The sequence below is a fragment of the Geotrypetes seraphini genome, chromosome 6 (genome assembly GCF_902459505.1).
Source record: "Geotrypetes seraphini chromosome 6, aGeoSer1.1, whole genome shotgun sequence".
NCBI classification, from domain to species: Eukaryota; Metazoa; Chordata; class Amphibia; order Gymnophiona; family Dermophiidae; genus Geotrypetes; species Geotrypetes seraphini.
This window is the reverse complement of record NC_047089.1, coordinates 226273419-226299992: the sequence shown is the minus strand read 5'-3', so window position 1 is coordinate 226299992 and position 26574 is coordinate 226273419. Positions and strand designations below refer to the sequence as shown.

At 43.6% G+C, this 26574-nt stretch overlaps 1 protein-coding gene across 1 annotated transcript in view; it reads left to right on the top strand.

The window, feature by feature from the left end:
- ASMT (acetylserotonin O-methyltransferase) overlaps positions 1 to 15286 on the top strand; it is a 30811-nt gene extending 15525 nt beyond the window's left edge. The window contains exons 4-8 of the mRNA XM_033950048.1: positions 1093 to 1161; positions 4384 to 4502; positions 7500 to 7640; positions 10479 to 10601; positions 15066 to 15286. Of these exons, the coding sequence (XP_033805939.1) occupies positions 1093 to 1161; positions 4384 to 4502; positions 7500 to 7640; positions 10479 to 10601; positions 15066 to 15286 (673 nt within the window). The remainder of the gene's footprint in view (positions 1 to 1092; positions 1162 to 4383; positions 4503 to 7499; positions 7641 to 10478; positions 10602 to 15065) is intronic.
- Positions 15287 to 26574: the final 11288 nt, after the last annotated feature.

The window sequence follows — 26574 nt, the reverse complement described above, 5'->3', positions numbered from 1 at the left end:
TTTCTGGGTTCAGTTTTAATTTGAATAGTGTGGCCCATTGTTCTATCTTGGTGAGGATGGAAGAGGTGAATTGTTCCATCTCTTGTGTCAGAGAGGTTATGGGAATGATAATAGTGATGTCATCTGCGTATATATATGTACCCCGTTTCATGACCTTCCTCAGGAGCACAACCCGCTGCTGTCAATCCGTGCAAGCTCTGAATTTATGTGACTGGTTCATGCCATGGGTAAGGCCATGGATATGATAGTCCACCTTTTTATGGTACAATCAAAGTGGTTTACATTTATTTTATGGAGGTACTTTTCTCTGTCTCTAGCGGGCTCATAATCTACCTTTTATGCCAAGGTTTCACAGTTATGACGATCTGCGTCGTTTCTCTGTTTCTGTGTAAGGCTAGCCGAATTAAAAAGTATCATCTATTTTTTTTTATTGCTAACATAACTCTCATTTTCATTGTGGAGGAATCTTGGAAAGTAAAAGCAGGATAAATTGAAATCCGAGCTCTTTTGCTCCTGAAATGCATGAAAGAGGGCTTGTAAGAGGAAAATGAGCTGTTTCCTTTAGTACAGAATTACATAAGTTTCAAGTTTCAAGTTTAATATATATTTGATTGATCGCTTTATCGGTTGCAAAGCGATTTACATATGATTAAAATTACAATATAAAAGAAGTTTTAAGAATAATTAAAAACAAACCAGACATGGACAGTTACGAGATAAACTGGAAACATTAGGATAAGTAGGGGGAGAAATTACAATATATTTGAGCAGAGGGGGAAACAAATAAAGGAAAACACATATGGATGGGATAAGAGAAGGGATATTTGAAAAAAAAAATGTTAAAGAAAGGAGAATAGAAATTGGTTCCAAGACTTATAAAAAATATATTAAATGAGACCGAATAGTATTAAATAACAAAGGCGTCGTTAAATAAAAAAGTTTTTAGTCAAACAACTGGACTGGAAAAATGAACACAAAGGTTTAAAATCATCACAGTACTGGAAGCCAGTCGTGGGTTTCATTTAAGCACAAATTCAAATGTTTTGCGATAGAAAAGCTAACGAACTTTGTGCAATATGTTTTATTTTCCAGAGAGGGCAAAAACCAATTCGAGAAAGCGTTTGGAATTTCTCCAAAAAACATATTTGAAGGTCTCTACAGGTAACATTAATTACTACAGTGTTTCTGTTCCCTTTTTACAAGATTTTTATGAACAGTGGCAATCTTAGGGCTCCTTTCACTAAGCTGCGCTAGCGGTTTTAGTGCACGCAACAGTGCCGCGCCCAAGACGCTAACCCCTCCATAGAGCTGGCGTTAGTATTTTCCGCTTAGTGCGGGGTTAGCGCAGCTTAGTAAAAGGAGCCCTTAGGTTGAGAGAAACTGGACATTTAAGACATTTCCCCAGATTCTATATCCCATATGACACCAGAATATGGGCACCCAAATTTGCATGAAAATCCAAAGATATGCGTGCAAATTAATTAGCTAACAAACCTTCAGTGGCATAGTAAGGGGGGATGGGGGGTGGGTCATCCTGGGTGTCGTCTTCGCTGGGGTGCTGGCGCCTCTCCTCCTCGCCATTCCCTACTATATGCCTCTTGAAATGATCTCCAGTGCGAGCAGTATCTTAGACAACCTGGGCCAATCAGTGCCTTAGGAAAGGGAAGGCCCATTTTGAAGAGGCAGGCCAGGTGGCCGCAGGGAGTAGGCAAGGTAAAAGGGAGAGGGGTCAGAGGCAGGGAGAGGTGTTGAGTGGCCGTGGGAGTGAATGGGCCTCTCTCCCACTGCTGGGGGTTGCTGCCACAGAGGTGTGTATTTGTGGTGGGAGAGAGTGGGTATCTATTCCGCTGCTGTGGGGGAGGGCGTTATTGTGATGGGAGAGAGTGGGTATCTCTCCCGCTACTGGGGGGGTGTTTGTGGCAGGAGAGAGTGGGCATCTCTCCCGCTGCTGGGGTGGGGGGAATCGCAGCTGCTGCAGAGGAGGTGTTGTTTGTGGCGGGAGAGAGTGGGCATCGCTCTCACTGCAGGGGTGGGGGGGCTCGGTTGATTTTCTAGCAGTCTCTGACACTGCCAAGCTGAGGTTTTAAACGGTGCTGTCACTGTGCCGGCATCCCTGGACCAGATGCCAAAAGCCAACGCCGCTCTTAGAAAATGACTCAGCAATTGTTAAGAATCCGTCAGCGTGCTCAATGTTGAAGAGCCCATTTGCATATCAGTGTCGGAAACTGCTAGAAACCTCGCTAAAGACAGAGATAAGCTATTTTGATAATCCGTCGCTAAAATGCGTGCAGGCTAAACCGTTGCAAAACAGTTTAGCGATGGTGTTAAAGTTTTGAGAATCTGGGCCTAAGTCCATAAGGAAGAAATACGTCTTTATGCAAAGAGGAAGAACCTGCAGAGGAAGCAGCTTTGGAGAGTTCTCCTGCCTTCAATAGGGTAGGAAGTTGCAGTGCCATTTGAAGTAGAGGAGTTCTTGTGGCAGATCTAAGATAAGTCCCATCCAATAGTGGACTGACACTGAGAATACTTTCAATTTTCCCCTTGAGCACATGCTAATCCATAGGTCCCTCCAAATTGGGAGTAATATAACAGCATTGTTGGACACTGCTTTTCTCTTGTCCATTACTCAAATGAAAAAAATGCAGATACAAAGGAAACTCACCCACACAGGAAAAAGAATGTTCCATTTCAGCAAATTTCCATCTTCCTTGGAGCTCAAAGGGGCTCCCAAGGGGCAGGGTATGCCCCTTTGGGCATGCCCTGTGGCCACTTATCCATGGCCATACATTGCAGTGCTCAGCAGATTTTATAGAAGCATCAGGCACTCTTGAATGATATCAGAAGCCACGGAAAAACTGGCTGTCTTCAAGATGTTAATATTCTAAAAACAAACCCAAAGTCTACAAAGAAGGACCAATGTTCCATAACAAAATCAAAGATTCTAAAAACACAAAAAGTGGAGCACAAGTTTCTGGAGATACAGGAAGTTTATGATAAAATGTTTATTCCACAAAATTTCTTATAATAAAAACAAATGTCTGTGAGGAAGGCAAAATACTGCCAAAACACAGCCCTTGTAGGGTATGGCTTCTCACCCTATGAATATATGGTGCAATCATTATAGCATCTTTGACACAGATATTTGTTTTTATTATAAGGATTTTTGTGGAATAAGCATTATATCATAAACTTCCTGTATCTCCAGAAACTTTTGTTCTACTTTTTTGTGTTTTCGGAATATTCTAAAAACTTCAGAGCAGGGATAGACCAAAAGGATTCCAAGGAAAGAGGCGCCAGAGGACTTACTCCAAAAAGGCCTTATTCAAGGCCCTCAGAAAAATGGCCAGAGTACCTAAAAAATAAGTTGGTCCTCTACATACCTTTGAGGTCTCTAAAGTCTCAGGAAGCATTCTTAATTGAGCCCTCATCAAAGAAAATCATGCAATATGACACCCACTAATGGGCCTTCTCAGGAGTGGCTCCTATAGCCTGAAACATAGGAGAAACACCAACATTTAGAGTTCCCCCCCCCTCTTATTTCAGATATAAAACAATGATTCAAAATGTTGTGTGATCGTGGCATCGAGGTACTCTTCAAACCCAGCACGCACCCAAAAAGAGGGAGAAAAAGCCTCAGACTAATGTAGCAGTATAGAACCAAAAGGTACAAATCAAAACTGCTTTTGATACTTTCACTGGCAAAAGGGGCTTCACTTTTCAAGGCTGTATTGTTTGTTCCCCTGATGAGCCAAACATTGGTGAAACAAGGTCGCTTGTTGGGAAGATTGGAGAAGAAGTGACTGCGTTGGAGCTCAAATTGTCTTTTGTCAGCTAAGTCCTTGAACGTGCCTCCGGGTGACTTTGCCCTTTTCTATACCTGAGCTGTTCTGTGAGGGAGTTTTTTTTTTGCCAGTGAAAGTATCAAAAGCAGTTTTGATTTGATTTGATTTTGGTTCTATACTGCTACATTAGTCTGAGGCTTTTTCTCCCTCTCTCATAGGGGAAAACACCCTCCAGGGATTCAAGACAAAATCAGACAAGTTCTTGCTGAACAAGAATGTACGCTGGTAGGGCTAGTCTCAGCTAGGGCACTGGTCTTTGACCAGAGGGCTGCCGCGTGAGCGGACTTCTGGGCATGATGGACCCCTGGCAGCGGCAATTCTTATGTTCTTATTATATGAACATATTATATGTTGTGTGTCCTTGTATAATTTGTTATCACATTAGATATAAAACAATACAAAATGACATGAGAAGTATATGTGGACTTATTTGGATAAATATTGACATTTTCCATATTATTTCAAACATCCCTAATATAGTTATCTCAAGATGTGCTGAATGTAATGGAACCTTCAACTAGTTTTTGTTTGAAATCCCTAGATCAGAGGAGGAGATGATAAAATTCATGCACCTTATGAATTCTGTTTGGACTTTGTGCAGCAGAGATGTCATGAAACTCTTTGATCTCTCGCCTTTCACCACTGTGTGTGACCTGGGAGGTAAGTAGCCTCAAAGCACACAGAGTTGTACAAACTAGAGGTCTGCACGGGAACGGGGATCGTGGGAATCCCGCGGGACCCGCGGGAATCCCCCCTAACCCACGGGACTTCCACGGGGACCCCCCTCTTGCCAACGGGACTCCCACGGGGATGGAAGGCTTTGGAAGCAGGGTTCGTCCATATAATATAATGGACACGTCAGCCTTAGTAAAAGAGGGGGTTTATAAGTTAATTACCTGAACAGAAAACAAAAAAAGGGTTCCACCAAAGAGATTCCACAAGGAAAACAGCAGCGCAAACACAAAAGAAACTGTGGGATGAAGTAATTGCTGCTTTTAATGGGGACGGGTGGGGATGGAGATAATTCCTTGCGGGGATGGGTGGGGACGGAAAGGATCCTGACGGGGACAGGTGGGGATGGAGAGGATCCTGGCGGGGACGGGCGGGGATGGGTGGGATTTCTGTCCCTGTGCAACTCTCTAGTACAAACCTCTGTGGAGAAAAGAACTGCGCCAGAAATTGTCGGCTCAGTATTCAGAAAATGCTGAGCTCCTAAATTTATGCTCCTAAGATAACCTGCTAAATTTGTGCCAGCCTCCGTTACTAATCAAATCTCACTGGCTTCCTATCAACCACCGCATTACGTTCAAAATTTTATTATTAGTATTCAAAACCCTTGATACTAACGAACCCCAATTTATCAATAATGCACTTATTCCTTATAGTACGTCGCGTTCCCTTCGGTCCACCAATCTAAAACTCTTAGTTGTTCCTTCCCTGAAAATTATTGGAACTCGTCGACAAGATATGTTTTCGGTAATAGCACCACAACTTTGGAACTCCTTACCTCTGCAATTGAGAGAGAAAAACAAACTGAGTCATTTTAAAAGTAATTTAAAAAGCTTTCTTTTTAAAGACGCTTTTAATTTATAAATTATGTCTTAAAAATCTTACTTCATCCTTTCTATCGTTATCTTCCTTTTCCTAATGTTTTTCCCTTTGTTTATGGTTCTTCTTTTTACCCTGGAAAATATTGAACTGTAGTGTTGCCTTTTTTTGCCAAGTGTTTCGGTTGGTCTGTATTAGAGAGTTACGCGAGGACAGAAATCCCACCCATCCCCGCCCGTCCCCGCCAGGATCCTCTCCGTCCCCACCCGTCCCCGTCAGGATCCTTTCCGTCCCCACCCATCCCCGCAAGGAATTACCTCCATCCCCGCCCATCCCCATAAAAAGCAACAATTACTTCTGACAAGATCATCAATTCCACAGTTTCTTTTGTGTTTGCACTGCTGTTTTCCTTGTGGAATCTCTTTGGTGGAACTCTTTTTTTGTTTTATGTTCAGGTAATTAACTTATAAACCCCCTCTTTTACGTGTCCATTATATTATATGGACGAAACCTGCTTCCAAAGCCTTCCATCCCAGTGGGAGTCCTGTTGGCTAGAGGGGGTCCCCGTGGGAGTTCCGTGGGCCAGAGGGGGGTCCCCCTGGGAGTCCCATGGGTTAGGGGGGATACCCGTGGGATTCCTGCGATCCCCGTTCCCGTGCAGACCTCTAGTCTGTCGGTCCCAATTATTGTTTTAAAAATAAATTTTGGTTGTTTTTTTCTTTTAAAAAACATTATGTATAAATAAATGCTTTCTTTTTATGCTGTAACTCACTTAGTAAAAATTAAGTTAAGCGATTCATCAAAGTATAATAAAACTTGAAACTTGATAACTTTTCGGCTGAAAATTCATCTTAAAGAGCCCAATATTCAAAGGGGTTTAACTGGGCAGGAGAGGCTCCTGCCTGGTTAAACCCTGCTGACCTGGCAGGCCACTGATATTCAGCGACACATAGGGGGAAATTCATCAATAGGTGTTAGGGTTTTAAGTTTCCGTATAAAAAGAATAGCTCTAACGCTGCAGGGCCAAAAATAGCGTGCTGATATTTAAGTTGCTGTGCATTACTAATGGCCTCTTCTATTAAACTGCGCTAAGCAGTTTGTAGCGCAGAGAGCCCGCGCTGCTCCCGGTGCTCATAGGAACTCTATGAGCGGCAGGAGCAGCGCGGGCCATGCAGCGTGGCTCACCGCGCTAAAAACTGCTAGCGCAGTTTAATAGAAGAGGGGGTAAGTAATGAGTTTCACAACATGCAAATTCATGTTTTGCATCTCATTACTATGAAAATCACCTAGTGTACGCAGACTATGGCCTCATTACCACTACAAGCACCCCCTCCCCCAAGGGGAAGTGGTTCACCTGGAGGAGGGGGGTGCTCCGTCCCGAATGGCAACCAAACCAGGTACGCCAATGCTCCTAACTTCTTTTCCCCCAACCTATTATCAACCATATTTTTTGCTCCTACCTTTAAGAGTTTAGTGAAATTTTGAGTGAACATTTATGTATCCAGACTAGTAAGTTTTCAAAGCATCCACTTTATGAGGATAATTCTCAGATTTAGGAGCACAAATCCTTTGACTATCGGGTTCCTATAGAAACAGAAGAATGATGGGACAGGAAACTTTTGCCTAATAAATAATGTGTCCCACATATGGTGGCGATTCGGTGTAGGATGGGCTGGGGAGGGCATTAATGGGAACTCCACAAACTTGGAACATGAGGACGTTACTGGCCAGACTTTACAGTAGATATCCTGCAAACAACGGGATGGTTGGATGGACTGGAGTAGGCTTAGATGGCAACTTCAGCAGCTGGAACCTAGGACAATACCGGGTGGACTTTAGTCTAAGGCCCAGAAATATCAAAGAAGAAACAAGTTAATTCAATCATGTATTTAATGAGAATAACTAATGGGCAGACTGGATGGACCGTTCAGGTCTTTATCTGCCGTCATTTACTATGTTATGTTACTGTGTAAAAGTGCAAAGACAATTAGTGATATACTGTAGAAACTCTGCATCTGGTAACATAAACCTTAGGACTGCTGTATTTTGGCTTTTTGCTTTCCACTCTCATATATGTTCATGTCGTATTTTGCTTGCTTTCTATGTGAGGGTGCTCGGGAGCTCTGGCAAAGGAATGTATTTCCGTGTACCCAGAATCCACAGTGATAATCTATGACCTTCCTAAAGTTGTGGAAACTGCAAAGAAGCACTTCGTATCCCCGGACGAGCATCGGATCGGTTTCCAGGAAGGTAGATTTGTGTCATGTTATTCTGGTTTGGTCAGATGATTAATGAATTCATTTCAAAACCATATCTATCCTGCTGTTCTAACATTCTCAGCAATCCCAATACAACATCAGAAAAATAAAATTGGACAGCTACCATAAAGCAGTAGACAAAACAGTAAAATCAACAGCAATCAATAAATCAACTAAAAACATGCAATAAAATAATCAGCAATCAGTTCATTAAATATACAACAATCTGCATAATTAGTGACAGGATTAAGGAACAGGTAGAGACAGTGCTAGAAATGATCTGTTTTGTAAGGCATCGTTAAGGAATTCAATAATCTTCATGTTTGTTAAAAAGTTCTTCACAATGTCGCTTCAAAAATGCCCATTTCTAGTGCCCAAATATCAATTAATATTTAATTTTTTAAAAAAGGTTCCAAAAGGTGAAACAAACTTCTGTTTATCTGTAGTATTACAGGCCAGCATTCAATCCATTCAACTTGATTTTCACACAGCAAATGGCAAGAGGTGTATCAACCTCTAAGCCTGCCTCTGAGGTTCATTTATTAACTCTGAAAAAAAGAATATCTTTCTTTTTATTTTCTCTTCCATTGAGAATGCATTTGTCTTGTAGAATTTGACTTTTTAGCAAACCTGTGTGCTCATACAACATTTGTGGTGTTTGAGAGGCCGCTGAAAGTTCTCAGCCCAACCAAGAAGAGAATGATGTGGAGCCATGAAACTTACAAGTTATTCCACACTTTTCTTGACACTTTTCAGTTCAATGAGGCAAATCTATCCACTCCCTCCTGCCTGAATGACCTCCAACCTTCAACCCCCTCCTCCATACCTTTACTGAAAGACCGGCATGAGGGATACCCACTCCCTCCTGCTGGCAGACCTGCCTCTTCAAAATGGTGGACCTTCCCCTCCCGGTGCATCCTGGGAAGCACTGGGAGGGGCTTAAGGCCCTGATTGGCCCAGGTACCTAAGGCCTCTCCTATGGAAAAAAATCTGAAAGATAAACCTCGTTTAAATTATAACTACTATTTTCACAAAAACTTAAAAGATAAATGGCAAAATATGAGGACTCAAACAAGACTACTAATGTTAATGATGTCATTTATCGGGAGGCGGCAAAAGTTGCAATCAGGGGCATTTTATAGCGTATACAGCCACAGAAAAAAAAAAGAAAAGAGATGGAGAGATACTAACCCTATCAAAAGAATTGCAAATGATCAGAGCTAAGCATATTTCCCAACTTATTACAGATCTTAGAGATAAATTAGGAAAAATAAAATTGAGTTTAAACATATTCTTACAGCAATGGGTTGAGCAGAATATCTATAACCAAAAATTCCCATTTTATACATGGGGAAAGAAGACTGGAAAACTATTAGCATTGTATAAAACAAAGCATGTCATTACTTGTATAAAAGACAAAAAGGGAAGGGTGTATATGTCCTGTCCAGACATCACATCCCGATTTGATCAATTTTAGAAAGCATTATATAGTGAGTAATCAAGCGCCAATTAATCAATAAAAAAAAGAAGAAGTTAGGTGCCTAACTCAGTAGACACCTTGATCTAAATGATGATGGTTGGGGGGGGATTCCGGCAGGAGGGATTGGGCATCCCTCCTTCTGATAGTCTTCACGGAGGGGGGATGGCATGTTGTTGCGGCCGTGGCTGCTACACTTATTGCGGCAGGAAGATCCTTTGCCACGATAAGCTCAGTGGCTGCGGCTGCTTGAAATGCTGGCTTACATTTCAAGCACCTACCGCAGGCCTAGGGTGGCACGTAGGGCCGCCTTGGCCCGCCTAGGGCCACTTGCAGGTGAAGCCATGCTCACACTTAGCCTTAGGCGATTGTAGGCGGGCCTACACGCCTCCCTGGGCTCCCAGAGGCACCTACAATGTAGGCCACCTGCCTCAGGCTGTTTAGGCAGCATTAGGCCGCCTACAATCAGTGCAGATATGAAAGCTGCCAATCAAGTGGAGAAGGCTTCATCTAAGGCAAGACAAATGTTAGGTTGTATCCGCAGAAGTTTCGTCAGCCGGAAGACTGAGGTCATCATGCCGTTATACAGAACCATGGTGAGACCACATCTGGAATACTGTGTGCAATTCTGGAGGCCACATTACCGTAAAGATGTGCTAAGAGCAGAGTCAGTTCAGCGGATGGCCACCAGGATGGTCTCAGGACTCAAGGATCTCTCACACGAAGAGAGGCTGAACAAACTGCGGCTCTACTCTCTCGAGGAACGTAGGGAGAGGGGGAGATATGATTGAGACATTTAAATACATCTCCGGACGTATCGAGGTGGAAGAAGATATTTTCCTTCTCCAAGGACCCTCAGCCACAAGAGGGCATCCGCTTAAACTCAGGGGCGGGAAATTTCATGGGGACACCAGAAAGTATTTCTTCACCGAAAGAGTGGTTGATCATTGGAATAAGCTTCCAATACAGGTAATCGAGGCCAACAGCGTGCCAAATTTTAAGGGTAAATGGGATGCCCATGTGGGATCCTTAAGAGGGTGGAGTTAAGGATGAGTCATTAGGAGAGGGATCTCCAGGAGAGCAGACTCAGGGGGGTGGGTCTGTGAAGTGGGCAGACTTGATGGGCTATGGCCCTTATCTGCCGTCATTGTTCTATGTTTCTATGTTTCTAATCAGGACGCCGTTTATAGAATTTGCCCAATTGTGTCTGTTTTACTTGCCTAGGATGATGAAATATATAAATAAAATGCTCTGCTTGTCCCTTGAAAACTGGGAATCTACCAGTACGTCTGAGTGTATAACATTTTACATCAGAAGGCCTTGCAGACTTTTTCTTTTCTTCTTCTGTTGCAGGAGACTTTTTCGAGGATTCAATTCCAGAAGCTGACTTGTACATTTTGGCTAGGATCATTCATGACTGGACAGAAAAAAAGTGCTTGCAGCTCCTGGAAAAAGTTTACACAGCCTGCAAACCTGGTGTGTGTCTAACACTAGAACCTAATTCCTGAACTCTGTGCCTCTGAAAAAGTGTAGCAAAGCTCACAGGAAGCCCTTCTTGGTACAGTAATTTAGGGCCCCCTGTAGAAAGCTTCGGTAGTGAGTCCGCCATGAATGGGCTTTGGTGCATTTGCTATGGGAGGCTCGCTACTGCAGCTTTGTAAAAGGGGCCCTTAGGGCCTCTTCCATCAAACTGCGCTAGCAGTTTGTAGTGCGGTGAGCTGCGCTGAATGGCCCGCACTGCTCTCGACGCTCTACAATATGGGTGGCAGTAGAGGCTCATGCCATAATATCGTCCATGACTGCAAAGCAAATTGTGCAGTTAGCACATGGCCATTAATTCCTGAAATAGCAAAACGGCTTAATTTCTGGGTGTGGCACAAGTGGCCATAGCAGGAAAGACCCACATAAGGGGCCTGCTAAGGCCTTTTTTGCTGTGGCTCTGGTATAAGAGCCCCTTGGAAACTCATGATTTCTTTTCTTTCTTTCTTTCTTTTTAAAATACTATGTTAATAGGAGGGGGAAGGAGGGAGGGGAGTAGGGGGGTTGATATGGGTTATATGGAAATATATTTTGGAGGAATGATAGAAATATGTATGAAAAATATCATAATTGTGAATCTATTTGAAAGTAAAATCTATTTGTATTATATTATATCTACTTATTTCCTTCAATAAAATGTTATAAATTAAATACAACTAGGCAATGATCCCACAGAAAAATGTTGAAAAAGAAAATAGACGGGCAAACGGAAGAATACCTCGCCTTGGGATATGGACACTCAAGCCAAAAGGCAAGAGAGGAATCTTTTCAACCAATGATTGAGTCTATATTTATTTCAGGACCATTGGTTTAAATAAAGACTCGCTCATTGGTTGAAAAGACGCCTCCCTTGCCTTTTGGCTTGACTGCAAAAGAAAGTAGAGTTATGATTAGCCTGTTGCCAACATTACAAGCGTCAAGATTTTATTGTTGGTCAAAGTACAAGATACTTAGCAGAGGTTTTGTAAACATGCAAGTTATCAAATGCAAATAATTATTTATTTGGTTGTATATCCCATCCTCCCCAAAGAGCTCAGAATGGGTTACAGTTCTACAGTCACGGAGGTACAGGTTATTCTGCATGGGGATACGATTGTACAAAATTACGACATTACGAGGGCATCGTGTGCACATAAATGATCGAGGATCTTCTAGTACAGGGGTGGGCAACGAGGGCCACAATACAGTCATGAGAACCATTTGCATACAATGGGAGGCAGTGCATGCAAATAGATCTCATGCCTATTCATTGGGGGAAATCCTGAAAACCCGACTGGATTGCGGCCCTCGTTGCTCATCCCTTGTTCTAGCATCACGGCCCATGGGGTATTCTGCAGAGGCAGATGTGGAAGAATGGGGAGGAGGAAGCTTGAAGTCTAGAGCAGTGTTCGTCAACCGTTTCACACCTATGGACCGGCGGAAATAAAATAATTGTTTTGTGGACCGGCAGTTGAAAAACACTGGGCTAAGTCTTGGGCCAGACCCCGCCCATCTCCACCCAATCTCCGCCCCAGACCCTGCCCCATAATAGTACTAATTGTAACACCATTTTTTCCATTCATTTTTCATATACAGTATATATATATATCTATATATATAAAATCGGAGGTATGTATGTGTGTGTGTATGTGCCGCGATCACGCAAAAACGGCTTGACCGATTTGAACGAAACTTGGTATGCAGATCCCTCACTATCTGGGGTGATATGTTCTGGGGGTCTCGCGGCCCACCTGCACACGTGGGCGGAGCTACAAACAGAAAATCAGATTTCACCCATTCATATCAATGGAAAAAATGTAAAAAGCTGCCATTCTCACTGTAAGTCAAAAACGGCTTGACCGATTTGAACGAAACTTGGTATGCAGATCCCTCACTACCTGGGTTGATATGTTCTGGGGGTCTCGCGGCCCACATGCACATGTGGGCGGAGCTACAAACAGAAAATCAGATTTCACCCATTCAAGTCAATGGAAAAAATGTAAAAAGCTGTGGGACCGATTTGAACGAAACTTGGTATGCAGATCCCTCACTACCTGGGGTGATATGTTCTGGGGGTCTCGCGGCCCCCCTGCACACGTGGGCGGAGCTACAAACAGAAAATCAGATTTCACCCATTCAAGTCAATGGAAAAAATGTAAAAAGCTGTGGGACCGCTTTGAACGTAAATTGGTATGCAGATCCCTTACTACCTGGGGTGATATGTTCTGGGTGTCTCATGGCCCACCTGCACACATGGGCGGAGCTACAAACAGAAAATCAGATTTCACCCATTCAAGTCAATGGAAAAAATGTAAAAAGCTGTGGGACCGATTTGAACGAAAATTGGTATGCAGATCCCTCACTACTGGGGGTGATATGTTCTGGGGGTCTCGCGGCCCACCTGCACACGTGGGCGGAGCTACAAACAGAAAATCAGATTTCACCCATTCAAGTCAATGGAAAAAAATGTAAGAAGCTGTGGGACCGATTTGAATGAAACTTGGTATGCAGATCCCTCACTACCTGGGGTGATATGTTCTGGGGGTCTCGCGGCCCATCTGCACACGTAGGAAGGGTGGGTTCACCCAAGAATGTATATGTTCTTGCTCCTGGAGGTGAAACTAAAAATGTTGTTTATAATCAAGTTTTGTGTTAGTTGTATTGTATACATTTTGTCAAATATTTCACATTATAATTTGATTATATTGTACTTTTTATAAAGCTGTAAAAAAATATTTTCATTCACCACTATAAAGTATCTTTATTTGAATCCATTTACAGTGTTATTGCTATAATTAAATACCCGTGCAACGCCGGGGCATCAGCTAGTATATATATATATATATTCACACACACACACACACACACACACACAATATAATCGTATTAACAACACATAATGATTAACCACAAAATTAAACTACACAAAGCACACTGTATGCTTCTCAATATTCATTCCTACCAGAACACGGATAACCACATGCAAATACAGGGCCAAAAACTAAAAGTACTAATATATACAAACAAGCCCTAAGGTGTAAGACTCTGCATGCAGTACAACCCCAGAGGAAAAGAAAATTGTTCCTGAACCTGAACAGACAGCAGATGTAAATCAATCACTAAATTAAAAAATAAAATCATTCCCCCTACCGTTGTTGTCTCCCTCCCTCCATGCTGTGCCTTGCCTTCTGGTCTGCCCCCCCGGTGTTACCTTCGGGACGGCTCTCTCTTCCTCAGTGCTGCAGTGCACAAAGCCATGGGCAGCGGTGCGTCCCACGCCTCATCTGGAAGCCTTCCCTCTGATGTTGCAATGTCAGAGAGAAGGCTTCCGGTTCAGGCGCAGGACGCGCGTAGGAGCCTCTGCCCGTGGCTTTGTGCAGTGCAGTGCAGCACAGAGGAAGAGGGAGCCGGCCCGAAGACAACGCCGCATCGATCGCACTGTGGACCGGCGGCTGAAGAGCACTGAATGGGGCCCGATGCACGTGCCAGCCCTGTTGACCGGCAGGAAATTTCTACGGACCGGTGGTTGAAGAACACTGGTCTAGAGGATGTGGTTAGGTAGAGATATGGGTTTGGAGGGAGGTTGTTCTATAGGTTTGGGTAGAAGGGGGAGTACAGAGGCACCATGTTGGTGGCCGCACTCCTCCTCTTCTCCGTCCCAGCCTCACCACAATCCTTCCCTCACCATGCATGCGCCCCCCCTTCCCTTCCCCTTTGCCTCTAGTTGTTCATCGCCTCGAACAATAACTTTAACATGCACCTCGCGACTGCGTCCTCGCTCCCGTTGACGTCACTTCTGGGTGCCGCGCATAGGAAGTGACGTCAGCGAGAGAGACGATGGGGTCGTGAGGCGCAGATTGAAATTCTTGTTGCTCAAAGTGGTGAACAACTAGAGGTACGACCCCGCCCCCAGCCCCACCCATTCCCACCCTAACCCCGCCCCCAAGCCCGCCCTAGCACCCCCCCTGCTGCCTGCTTTGTCGAGCAGGGAGGAAGTCCGCCCATGCATGGCCATCTTGCAATGACATCACATGCAGGCGTGACATTATCGCATGACAGCCGCGCATTCGCGGACTTCTTCCCTGCCTGACACAGCTTTTCAAAACCCAGACAGACCCCTGGACATGTCCGGAGAAATCTGGACGTCTGGTAACGTCTGGTACGAGGGAAGGGAAGCGGGGCTTGTATGCAGCAGCGGGGATCGGGGATAGTGCGGGGTCAGAGACAAGGGCAGGGGAGGGTTTTCCACTGCCCCGGGCGCCTCTCACTCTTGCTATACCATTGTGGGAATAAGATCGCCCTCAGGCTGTTTGGAATCGGAGGGCATTCCCTGAGGGTGTATTTGGCCCTGAGAGTGCAGTTATCAAATAGCAGTATCGTGTTTTCTAAAGTCTACTTACATTTGTGTCTCAATCAAATTAGGTGGTGCTATCCTTCTGGTTGAAGTCCTTTTGAATGATGACGGAAGTGGGCCGGTGACTTCCCAACTGTATTCTCTGAACATGTTGGTACAGACGGAAGGGAGGGAACGTACCTCGGCGGAGTACAGCAAGCTCCTCACCGCAGTGGGATTTCAGGAGATTCAAGTTCGGACAACTGGGAAGACGTATGATGCAATATTAGGACTAAAATTAGGACTCTGATTCGTGTACTTTTCTGCTGGGCCCATAGCAGGGCATTAGCCAATTGCGCCAATCAAATGAGTGCACTTTCCAGTAGCATAACAGGGCGTTCATTGCTTGTTTAAATGATATATTATTGAGAAATAACTTTAAATTTGAACATTGAAAATAAGGGGCTGAACAGCTTCTTTGTGATTGAAACAAGAGTTGGCAAGTGCTAATTGACTGGAGGAATGTGATGTTGAATAAACTGTTATGAATTATACATCAAAAAATAAGGAAATGTTGTTCAGAATATGTTCACGTTGTTCTATATTTTGATTGTGTTGTTAGTCACCTCGAGTGGTTTTTGTAGAAGTGGAGAAGAGGAGACTTAGAGGGGATATGAGAGACTTACAAGATCATGAAGGGCAAAGAGAGAGTAGAGAGGGACAGAAAGAGAGAGAGAAAGGGAGACATAGAGAAATAGAGAGAGATAGAAAGAAAGAGAAAGGGAGAGAGAGACAGAAATAGAGAGAGATAGATAGAGAAAGATTGGAGAAACTGGGTCTCTTTTCCCTGGAGAAGAGGAGACTTAGAGGGGATATGATAGAGACCTACAAGATCATGAAGGGCATAGAGAGAGTAGAGAGGGACAGAAAGAGAGAGAGAAAGGGAGACAGAGAGAAATAGAGAGAGAGAGAGAGATAGAAAGAAAGAGAGAGAGAGAAAGGGAGAGAGACAGAAATAGAGAGAGAGATAGAAAAAGATTGGAGAAACTGGGACTCTTTTCCCTGGAGAAGAGGAGACTTAGAGGGGATATGATAGAGACTTACAAGATCATGAAGGGCATAGAGAGAGTAGAGAGGGACAGAAAGAGAGAGAGAAAGGGATACAGAGAGAAATAGAGAGAGATAGAAAGAAAGAGAGAGAGAAAGGGAGAGAGACAGAAATAGAGAGAGATAGAGAAAGATTGGAGAAACTGGGACTCTTTTCCCTGGAGGAGACTTAGAGGGGATATGATAGAGACTTACAAGATCATGAAGGGCATAGAGAGAGTAGAGAGGGACAGATTCTTCAAACTTTCGAATAATAAAAGAACAAGAGGGCATTCGGAAAAGTTGAAAGGGGACAGATTCAAAACAAATGCTAGGAAGTTCTTCCTTTCCCAACGTGTGGTGGACACCTGGAATGCGCTTCCAGAGGACGTAATAGGGCAGAGTACGGTACTGGGGTTCAAGAAAGGATTGGACAATTTCCTGCTGGAAAAGGGAATAGAGGGGTATAGATAGAGGATTACTGCACAGGTCCTGGACCTGTTTGGGCCGCCGCGTGAGCGGACTGCTGGGCGCGATGGACCTCAGGTCTGATCCAGCGGAGGCATTGCTTATGTTCTTATGTTAAAACCAATCATTCACTGCTGCAGGCTGAATATTAACACCTGAGTATTATACCTTTTTTCCTATTCTATATTCTGAATATAATCTTTATTAAATAATGCCACCAAGTCATTGAGAGGATACAGTATGGAACAGCTCACTGTGAATCTGGTGGCACAGATGCTTTCAGTCTCAAGTTCATTCTCATCATTACCCTTCCAGCAGCAGATTAGTAAAGGTGCGTGCTCAATAAATATCTATTTTCGTAACAAATTTATGATTATATAGCTGATCTTATGGTTGTTAAACGCTACGTCTTCCTGTCCTATTCAATATTGTATTTCTCCCCTTCTACCTTCTGAGTCAGTCTATAATGTCTAAAATGTATATTTATACCGTCATGGAATGACTATTGTTCGTATATCCCTCCATTTTTATAAATTTTATTACTGTAAGCCGCTTAGAAATCTGATAAGCGGGATAACAAATTGTTACCCAAGTGTATATTTTATAAAACTCTTCAATAAAGATGATTGAACTAAAAAAAAAATAAAAAGCAAACAAACTTGGAAACTTGAAGAAATGGACGCAAACGAAGAAATGCAGAGAAATGAGATGCATTGCAATATATAACTCAAAAATGATCACCCAAAGTGGCTGGAGCTCCAGAAGCAGTGGGAGCACCAGCCTCAGAGTACACACCGCTCCCAACCCAGCAAGCCAGAGCCAGTGGCAAGACACAGATTGCCAGTCCAAGGAATTAAGAAGCCACAGTCTACCTCCTGGCTACCAGACCAGGCAGAGATGCGTGAATGCTTCTGCCTTTAGCCCTGAAGCAGTGGACCAATTGCTATATCCACGAAACGTTGGCAGGCAGTGGCAGTAATTTGGCAGCATGACAGCACACAAAACAAATGCTGAGATAAGTGCCTAGTTGCTAGTTTTTTCAGACTAAGGAAGTGTTGCATCCATTGCTATACAAAAAAGCAGTCATCTTAAATATTTAAAACTATTTATAAAAATTATTTAAAAAGTATGTAAAGATATTTATTATAAAAATTATTTGAACTATTTATTATAAAAAGTATTTACCCTCAGGTTTTTTGGCCAATGATTGGAGCTACGGAGCAAATAAAAACCACACTGAAAGTTAAGTCTGTGATAGGACTGAGCGTGGGCTCCTATTCTGAGGCCTTTTCCTGAGTGAATTATTTTGAAAAAAAAGTTTTGGGAAAAAGTTTGGGAAAATAAGTTTTGGTGGTTGCAGCTTCTTCATAAGTGGTATTATCTTATATTTTTGATAGAGCATTGCAATATATGGCATACGAGTGACTTTGACTTGGTAGCTGAGGAAAGAATTTGAGAAGGAAGAGAGTATCCTGTGAAAATAGAGATTTCTAAAAACTCGAGGGCTGTGTACGTGACAGCAGAGCTAGTTCAGGCAAACACGGGACGAGGGATAAAGCCACAGAAGGGCAAATTCTATAAGAAGCGCCCAAATGTTAGGCGCCGTTCAGCGCGATTCAAGCAGAATTGGGCGCTGTTTAGTGAATCACGCTGAGCGGCAGCTATTGTGGAGGCGCCCAATAAATAGGCCAGCTCTAGGCACAGTTAGGCGCCCGTGCGAGCGCTTAAGAGCAGTAATTCTGTAAGAAGGCGCCTAACACGTAGCCACGCCCACGCCTAACTTGGATAGCGCCCATTTTTTTGAAGGCCGCCTAAATTTTTAGAGGCGCCTTGTACCAGAATCGCGCTTTCTTGATAGGCACCTAGGTTTCTATCAGTGCTAATAAAAAAAGCTTAATTGAGCTCGTGGTTCAATTTTGATAGGCGCTGGTTACAGAATTTGGGACAGAGCGCTCTAGTGGATTAGTAAGTAGGAAGTTGTTAAGGGTGGCAGGTTCAGACCCTGACCCACTTTCCTGCAATCTTGACAGTGAGGTAGAAGTCTTCACAAGTAAACGCGATACATACATCAAAATAATATGCAGGGACCACATAAAAAACAATCCACAATTTCTAATTGAGGCAAGATGAGCCTTAGAAATATGAGGTAAAGCTCCTCTGTTATCAAGGAATGCAGAGAGAGGGGAGACATGATCGAGACGTTCAAATATGTCATGGGCCATATCGAGGTGAAAGAGGATCTCTTTTTCCTTAAAGGACCCACGGCAACAAGAGGGCATCCGTTGAAAATCAGTGATGGGAAATTTCATGGCAACACCAGAAAATATTTCTTCACCGAAAGGGTGGTTGATCGCTGGAATAATCTTCCACAACAGGTAATTGAGGCAAGCAGCGTGCCAGATTTTAAGAAAAGATGGGATTGGCATGTGGGATCTCTTCATGGAGGTAGTTAGGGGGTGGGCCATTAGTGTGGGCAGACTAGATGTGGAACATTGCTGCATATTAAGCCCCCCATGGACCGCTATAAATGCAGGCTTTTCCTAATTATGACAGGGATAGTCATGCAAATGGTAACTCGCAATTGGAGAAATTGCGATCGCCTTAATTTTCCTTTTTGGTGGGCAAGTTTATATTTATGCTATAGATATGAGAAGATGAATGCTGATATGTTGGGACATAGTAATTGGTTTAAACTGGTTTGGGGTCCGTTGGCATCTTTCATTACTTCATTATAATTGTCTTTTAATTTTAATTTATTTCTATACACATCCATGGGGGGGGGGAATATCTCCTTGGTTTATTCTTTAATCAAATGTGTTGGAAGGGATGGGAGGGATATTTTTCTTCTGCATTGCTATTGATTGAATATAAGTGCTTATTTTGATTATTAATGTTTGTATAAATCTTGGCACTTTGTATTAGTTTTGGAAAATTAATAAAGATTTTTTTTAAGAATACTAGCCACCTAAGCAGCGAAACTAGACCACCTGCTGATCACAGTCCAACTACAAAACCTTCAGGAGAGAATTAAAAACCAAGTTATTCAGGAAATGTGTCAAGTCAAACTAACCTTCTCAATATATCCCTGGACCCTAATGCTTCTTCTAATTATCTATTGTGTAATCTCACTGAGTATGCCCAGACCAATTCTTTTGTAATCTGCCTAGAACCGAAAGGTATTGGCAGAATAGAAGACACTATTGTAATGTAATGTACCAGTAAATCTTATTTGTTCATGTTGATTTTTTTCATGTTCCACTAGTTAGCTGCCACTAGGTGTAGCTGTTGAGCTATACTTAACTGAGGGTTGGTTCTCTGTTTATTCTAGCACTGTTTGATAACAATTCCTTGTTGCTAAAAATGTTTAGCATGTGTTTACATACAGCGCTAAAACGTGAATTAATAACTGCTTTCAAACAGGATAGACTCTGGCTGAAATGGAGAGGGTAATTTTCATAGCAGTCTAGCTGCGTTAAAATAGATCAATGCACCTAGTTTGTCTGTCTGAAAATTGCCCCGTCTGTGCACATATTTTTAACTATGCTCAGCCATAGGAATAAACTAGCATAAACATAAAACATATTTCCAAAACTACAAGAATTATCTTACCCCCTTTCAGTCAGCTGCATAAAACATCTCTATTTTTAATTAGGATAAACAAACTAAATTGAAGCTATAAATTGTCTATATGTTGAGGATGGGGGGGGGGGGGATGCAGTGGAAATGGTTGGTTTTTATTTTAATACAGTGTCTTTGGGTGATGTTTATGGTACTTAACTAAGGGGTCCTTTTACTAAGCTTTTACTAGTGTGTGCTTACCATGGGACGCTAGAGTTGGCCGGAAAACCCCAAAGTTTACTTGGTAAAACTGTGCAAACTGAAGTTTTTTCCCATGAGTTTGATTGTGCGTGATCAGAAAATAATTAAAATTGGTCAGTGCTTATCTGGTGAGTTTAGGTGGGTTTTTGTGACTTAGATCATGTTTTACATGGTCTAAGTCACAACGTCCAAGTTCCGTCTAGGCTCTCTTGTAAAACTTTTGGTTATACATGCTGTACGACTAAGTCTAAGCCAGCCCATGTCCCGCCCAACTCCCACCCCGTTTAGCTTTAGTTGCTCAGCGGCACTATGAAGGCCTAGGTCGTGTAGAAATACATCCAAAACCTGTTTTTTGTATCGGCACTTGGATGTTTTTGAGACATGTTCGTCCAAGTGCCGACTTAGGCCGGTTTTTGGACGTATTTCTCTTTCGATTATGAGCCCCATATTCTCCCTTTGGACTAAATGAAAATGTTGACAAATGCTTTTCTTTTTCTATTTTTTTTTTTTAATCTTTATTAAGTTTTCAAAGCTAACAAAAAGTGCAAAACAATATACATGCATATATTAACAATCATAATCTATAATAATAAAATGCTAAGCGCGCATGCGCACTCTCACCGCGTGCTTCCCTGATTCCTGTTCTGTCACGCTGTGCCGGCAAGAGTGTGCATGCGCGCTTTCTACGTCACCAGGACGCGCAGAATGGCGGCTGTCGGGAGGAGGCCTGTCGGCGGAGGGCGGACGCCAAAAAGGGCTAAGAAGCTGGCGGGAGCGGCGAAAGCGCACAAGGCATCGGGTCCCAGCGTCTCCGAGCTGATCGGAATGTCCTTGGCTGCCCTGAAGAAGGCTCTGGAAGCAGCCAGAGGCGAAGAAGAAGAGCCCTCCGGAGTGAAAAAGAGTCCAAAGAGGGCCAAGAAGCCGTTGGCAACCGCCATCAAGAAAACAGCCAATAGCCCCCAAAAGGCTAAAGCGGTTAAAGCCAAGAAAACGGCGAAGAGCACGAAAAAAAAAAAAAAAGCTGACAACCTTTAAACTCTGCCCTTGCCCTAGCACCGTTTCTACCATGGAGGTGAGGCTGCCCGGTTCCCTACCTTGGTGCCAGGGTGGTGAAGTAAGACCTTTTTAAAGCTGCAGGGGGGTGGGAGGAAGAGAAATGCTGCTGCATGGGGGCAGGGAGAAAGACAGATAGTGGGAGGGAGGGAGACAGAAAGAAAGACAGACGGACATATATTCTAGCAGGAGGGAGGTAAAACAAAGGGAGAAGGGCTGCTGCTGCATAAGGAGAGCTGTGAAGGGGTGGTGGTGGACACAGGGGAGGTAAAAGGAAGGGAAAATGGACAGGGGGAGCAGGCAAGGGGTGGTGGTGGACAGCCAAGGAAAAAAATGACAGAAATACAGAAAGCGGCTAAGGAGAGAGAGAGAGAAAGAAATAAAGACAGACACACACACATATATTCTAGCACCCGTTAATGTAACGGGCTATAAGACCAGTAATCATAATAACAATCATGATTTGAAGACAAATGCTTTTCAACATAGGTCTCTAAGGGTGCCTCCTAGGGCTCCTTTTACTAAGCTGCGTTAGGGCTTTAACGCGCGGAATAGCGTGTGCTACATTGCCCCCCCCGCGCTAGACCTTAACGCCAGCATTGAGCGGGCGATAGTTCTAGCCGCGTAGCGCGTAGTAAATTTCCTGCGTGCCCTAAAAACGCTAGCGCACCTTAGGGCTCCTTTTACTAAGGCGCGCTAGCGTTTTTAGCGCACGCAGGAAATTACCGCACGCTACACCGCGCACTACGCTTCCAGAACTAACGCCAGCTCAATGCTGGCGTTAAGGTCTAGCGCGCGGGGTAAGGTAGCACGCGCTATTCTGCGCATAAAAGCCCTAACGCAGCTTAGTAAAAGGAGCCTTTAGTGTTTACTAGCACTGATATTTAAATTTATTGGGGACATTATGATGTACGGGGCAGAGTTTATTTAGATCTTTTAAGTCCGGTGCTGGTCACCTGTAGGCACTTGCCCAAGGCTAAAAAAGAAACGCTTGACAAACATCTATCCCTAGAAAATCACACCGACCTCACTGTCAAGAAAGGCCTTTCAGCACTCCGGAAACTCCGTACCATAAAGAAATACTTCGATGACACTGCATTTCGACTTTTAGTTCAATCCTCTATCCTCAGCATACTGGATTATTGCAATATCATTTACCTAAGCTCCACAAAGAAAATCACCAGAAGACTAAAACTGATTCAAAATACAGCTGTCCGCCTCATTTTCGGCCTGAATAAATGGGAACACATCACCCCCTTCTACCACCAACTGCACTGGCTACCCTTCGAATCCCGAGTCCTCTTCAAGTTCGCCTGCATCTGTTACAAGACAGTATTTGGTCTCTCACCAAAATACCTCTCCCCACATTTCAATATGTATTGCACCAACAAGAAATCCCGCAGAATCCAGTTGTTTACCTTCCCCTCCATAAAATCATGCCAGCTCAAAAGATTCATCGACAAAACCTTCGCCTTCCAGGCGGCTAAGCTGAACCCTTGGCTAGCCCAAATGATGCTAGAGGCCCCGACCTACCTAGACTTCAGAAAACTTCTCAAAACACACCTCTTCCGCGAACAAGACCCTTAGTCCTTACTCCCCGCATACACTCCAACCCCCCCACCCCCCCCCCCCTCCTCCCCCCCCCCTCTTCTGGTTTCCCACTCCCTCCTTTTTATCTTCTAACCCAACTATGATAAATCTGTGCTAAAACTACTTTGCCCCCTTCCGCGCTACCCGCAATTCCGACAAAATTTTTGTAAATCCGTGTTCAGACCGGATCCTAATGTAACGGATGTGAACCGCCTAGAACTCTTTGGGTATGGCGGGATATAAGAACCTAATAATAATAATAATAATAAATAAGCCTGTACTGAGGTTCCCTTATAATTCTTTATTAATTTTTCTAATTACGTCGGTGTGGATTATCAACAGGCTGTTTAAATCCTTTGCCAATTTTTTTTTTTACTTGTTATAACAAGCATATTGGAGGCTCTAGTGCAGGGGTGTCCAGCCTTTTGGCTTCCCTGGGCAGCATTGGCCGAAAAAAAATGTTTCTGGGGCCGCACAAATGTGCAAACGCTGCAGCAAGACAGAGGAGGGAGCCGGCAAGACAGTAAATACCCCGGGGGCAGCAGAGGAAAACACTGCATCGTCCTCGGCCAGGGCCACACAAAATACTTCACGGGGCCGCATGAGGCCCTCGGGCCGCAGGTTGGACACCCCTGCTCTAGTGTTATTTCTGTACTGATTTATTGTTCTTTTTCAATAAAACAGACGGCATAAAACGTCTTTTTATCAAGGTATCATTGCTGAGTGTGAAAGCATAAAAGTTAGAGCTGTAATACCAAGACATTTGCTCCGTTAAGCAAAAATAATGGCAAATTTGAAGAAAAACAGGGCTTTATGCAATCGGTGGCTTCGAGGGACCCTAGGATGGGCTTTACAAAATTTAAAAAAGTTATTTTCTGATCAAGCGCAATCAAATTCAAGGGAAAATCTTTAATCTGCCCCGTTTTTCCAACTTTAGACTTTTCTGGACAGCCCTAATGGGACACGCTCAGGTATCCTGCAGTAAGTTCTAACAATGCACAAAGATATTCTACAGACTTGGGGCTGAGAGTAGACATTCCTGCACTAATCAATTGGTACATTGGCATTACAACATGCCGGTTATCACAGGATTGCCAAGCAGTAATTCTTTTTTTTTTTTTTTTATATAAACCTTTTTATTCACCAAAATGAAAGATACACACAGAACAGAGAGAACACAATTATTTTCTCATTGCAATGCCTCAATACGAAATATCAGGTTAGCACCCAACTATAAATCTCAGATAACAGTGAGAGTCCAGGCCTGTACTCTGATAGCCTGGAGCCCTCCAAATCCAAACTAGAAGCAACCACCCAACCACCCCATCCCAACACCCCCCCACCCCCAAAACCCCTCCCTCAACCCACTGGCAATACGGGGACAACTGGCTTCCGCAAGCGATTGACCACCTGGCTCTTTATCACAGGGGGCATAGTATCCAAATAAGAAGCCCAAACGGACAGAAAAAGCTTGCTCCGAGATCCAGAAAACCGAGCGGACATGGACTCCCAGATCGCATACTAATGGCCACAATATTCCCCAATGCCAAAAACCATTCACCGTTAATATCTGTGCACTCTCTATATTTTCATCACCACTCATATTATAACCAACTAGTCTTATAGCCCGTTACATTAACGGGTGCTAGAATATATGTGTGTGTGTCTCTCTTTATTTCTTTCTCTCTCTCTCTCTCCTTAGCCGCTTTCTTTCTTTCTGTCTTTCTTTTTCCTTGGCTGGCCATCACCACCCCTTGCCTGCTCCCCCTGTCCATTTTCCCTTCCTTTTACCTCCCCTGTGTCCACCACCACCCCTTCACAGGTCTCCTTATGCAACAGCAGCCCTTCCCCCTTTGTTTTACCTCCCCCCTGTCCAGCAGCACCTTCCTTCTCCCACGGAAAACGGACACACGCATAGGAAGTACGCATGCGCGGCTTACCGTTTTATTATATTAGATATTAGGTTGGAGTAAGGTGGATGACACAGCGGCTCTGGGGGGATCCTTGAAAGCAGTGCATGCAAATAGATCTCATGCATAGTCATTGGGGAAATCCTGAAAACCCGACTGGATTTCGGCTCTCAAGGAGGGACTTTGACACCCCTGGTGTAGAACATAAAGAATCAATGGGAGTGCTTGACTCATTTTTAAGAAGTGAAGTGTTAAAACACTATCCTGGCGTTTTTCCTTTTGAATGTTATATTTATGGACATTTTCAATATGACATCTAAATTTGAGTTTAGACATTTTGCAGAGCACACACAAAAAACTGTACAGGCAAGCGTGCCCATTTTCAATGCTAAAAAACATCTATCTTGGTTTCGGGTTTTTCTAAATTTTAAATGGATGTTTGTGCTCAGTGTGTCTATCTTTTTGATCCATTTTTGAAAAAAAACACATCCAAAAGAAAAACACACATAATAAAGCCATTGGGAAGTAGGAGAGACCAGCGTTCTTAGCAGCCTGTCCACACAGACATTCCAGTAGAGCAGTGGGGCCCCCTAGGGGGCACTGCTGTGAACCTCACATAAAAGTCATCTCACCTTAGCCTTCTTATATTGCATCCACTGTACCCATCAACAATAGCCCTTATGCCTGCAGCTAACCCATATGCCTATATGTTGGTACTAGTACTGCCCGATTCAGGGAAAACATTTTCAATTAGATTAAATTTGCTTTTTTTGCCCAATCAGGTGGTTTTTTCAAATGTCCTGGCAGGGTTTATTTTGTAACCTCTTCATCCACTCTGCCCCTTTGCCCTCTCCAATCCCACACTTATGCTGTGGTGTAAACATCGTAAACAAAAAAGACTTTTTCTCTCTCTGTTAGGTCCTAGCTAATGCTTGCTAATACCTTGGGTAAGGGTGGGATATAAATAAATAAACCATAAACCAGCTCTGGCAGGATAGACATTTCGCATTTGATAAACTGAAATCATAAAATAGAAATAAAATTATTTTTTTTACCTTTTGTTGTCAGGTCAATTTATTATTCAAATCATGTTGGTCCCAGGCTCTGGTTTCTGTTTGTCTTCTGTTAACTTGCTCGCCAGGGTCTCCTGCCCATTTGATGTTTTCTTCTTTCTCCATGCTCACCATCCATCTTCCATCTCTGTACCTTCCCTTCCACTGCCATATCCAACATATCTTTCTCACTGTCTACCATTTCTCTTCTCTCTCTCTCTCTCTGCCTTCTGCCCTGGGTCAAACCTCTCTATTCTCCTTCATGCAGCATCTCCCCCTTTCCTCCCTCCATTATCATGTGCAACATTTCTTTCTCTCCGCCCATGCATCATCTCTTCCTGCCCTCCACCCTAGGTCCAACATTTTTCCCTCTCTCATTCCTGTGCATGTCTCCCTCTCCTCCACCAAAATGCAGGATTTCTCCCTTACCACTTTTTACTTCTTTTTTGCATCTCTCCCTTCCCCTCCTCCACCCTTTGTCCAACAATTCTTCCTCTCTCCCGTCATATGCAGCAACTTTCTATCCCTCTATGTGGCACATCCTGACCACCCCTGACCGTGTGATCTGACAAGCCGTCTGACTTCTTCAAGCAGCAGCAGCAGCAGTGATAACTGGTGGG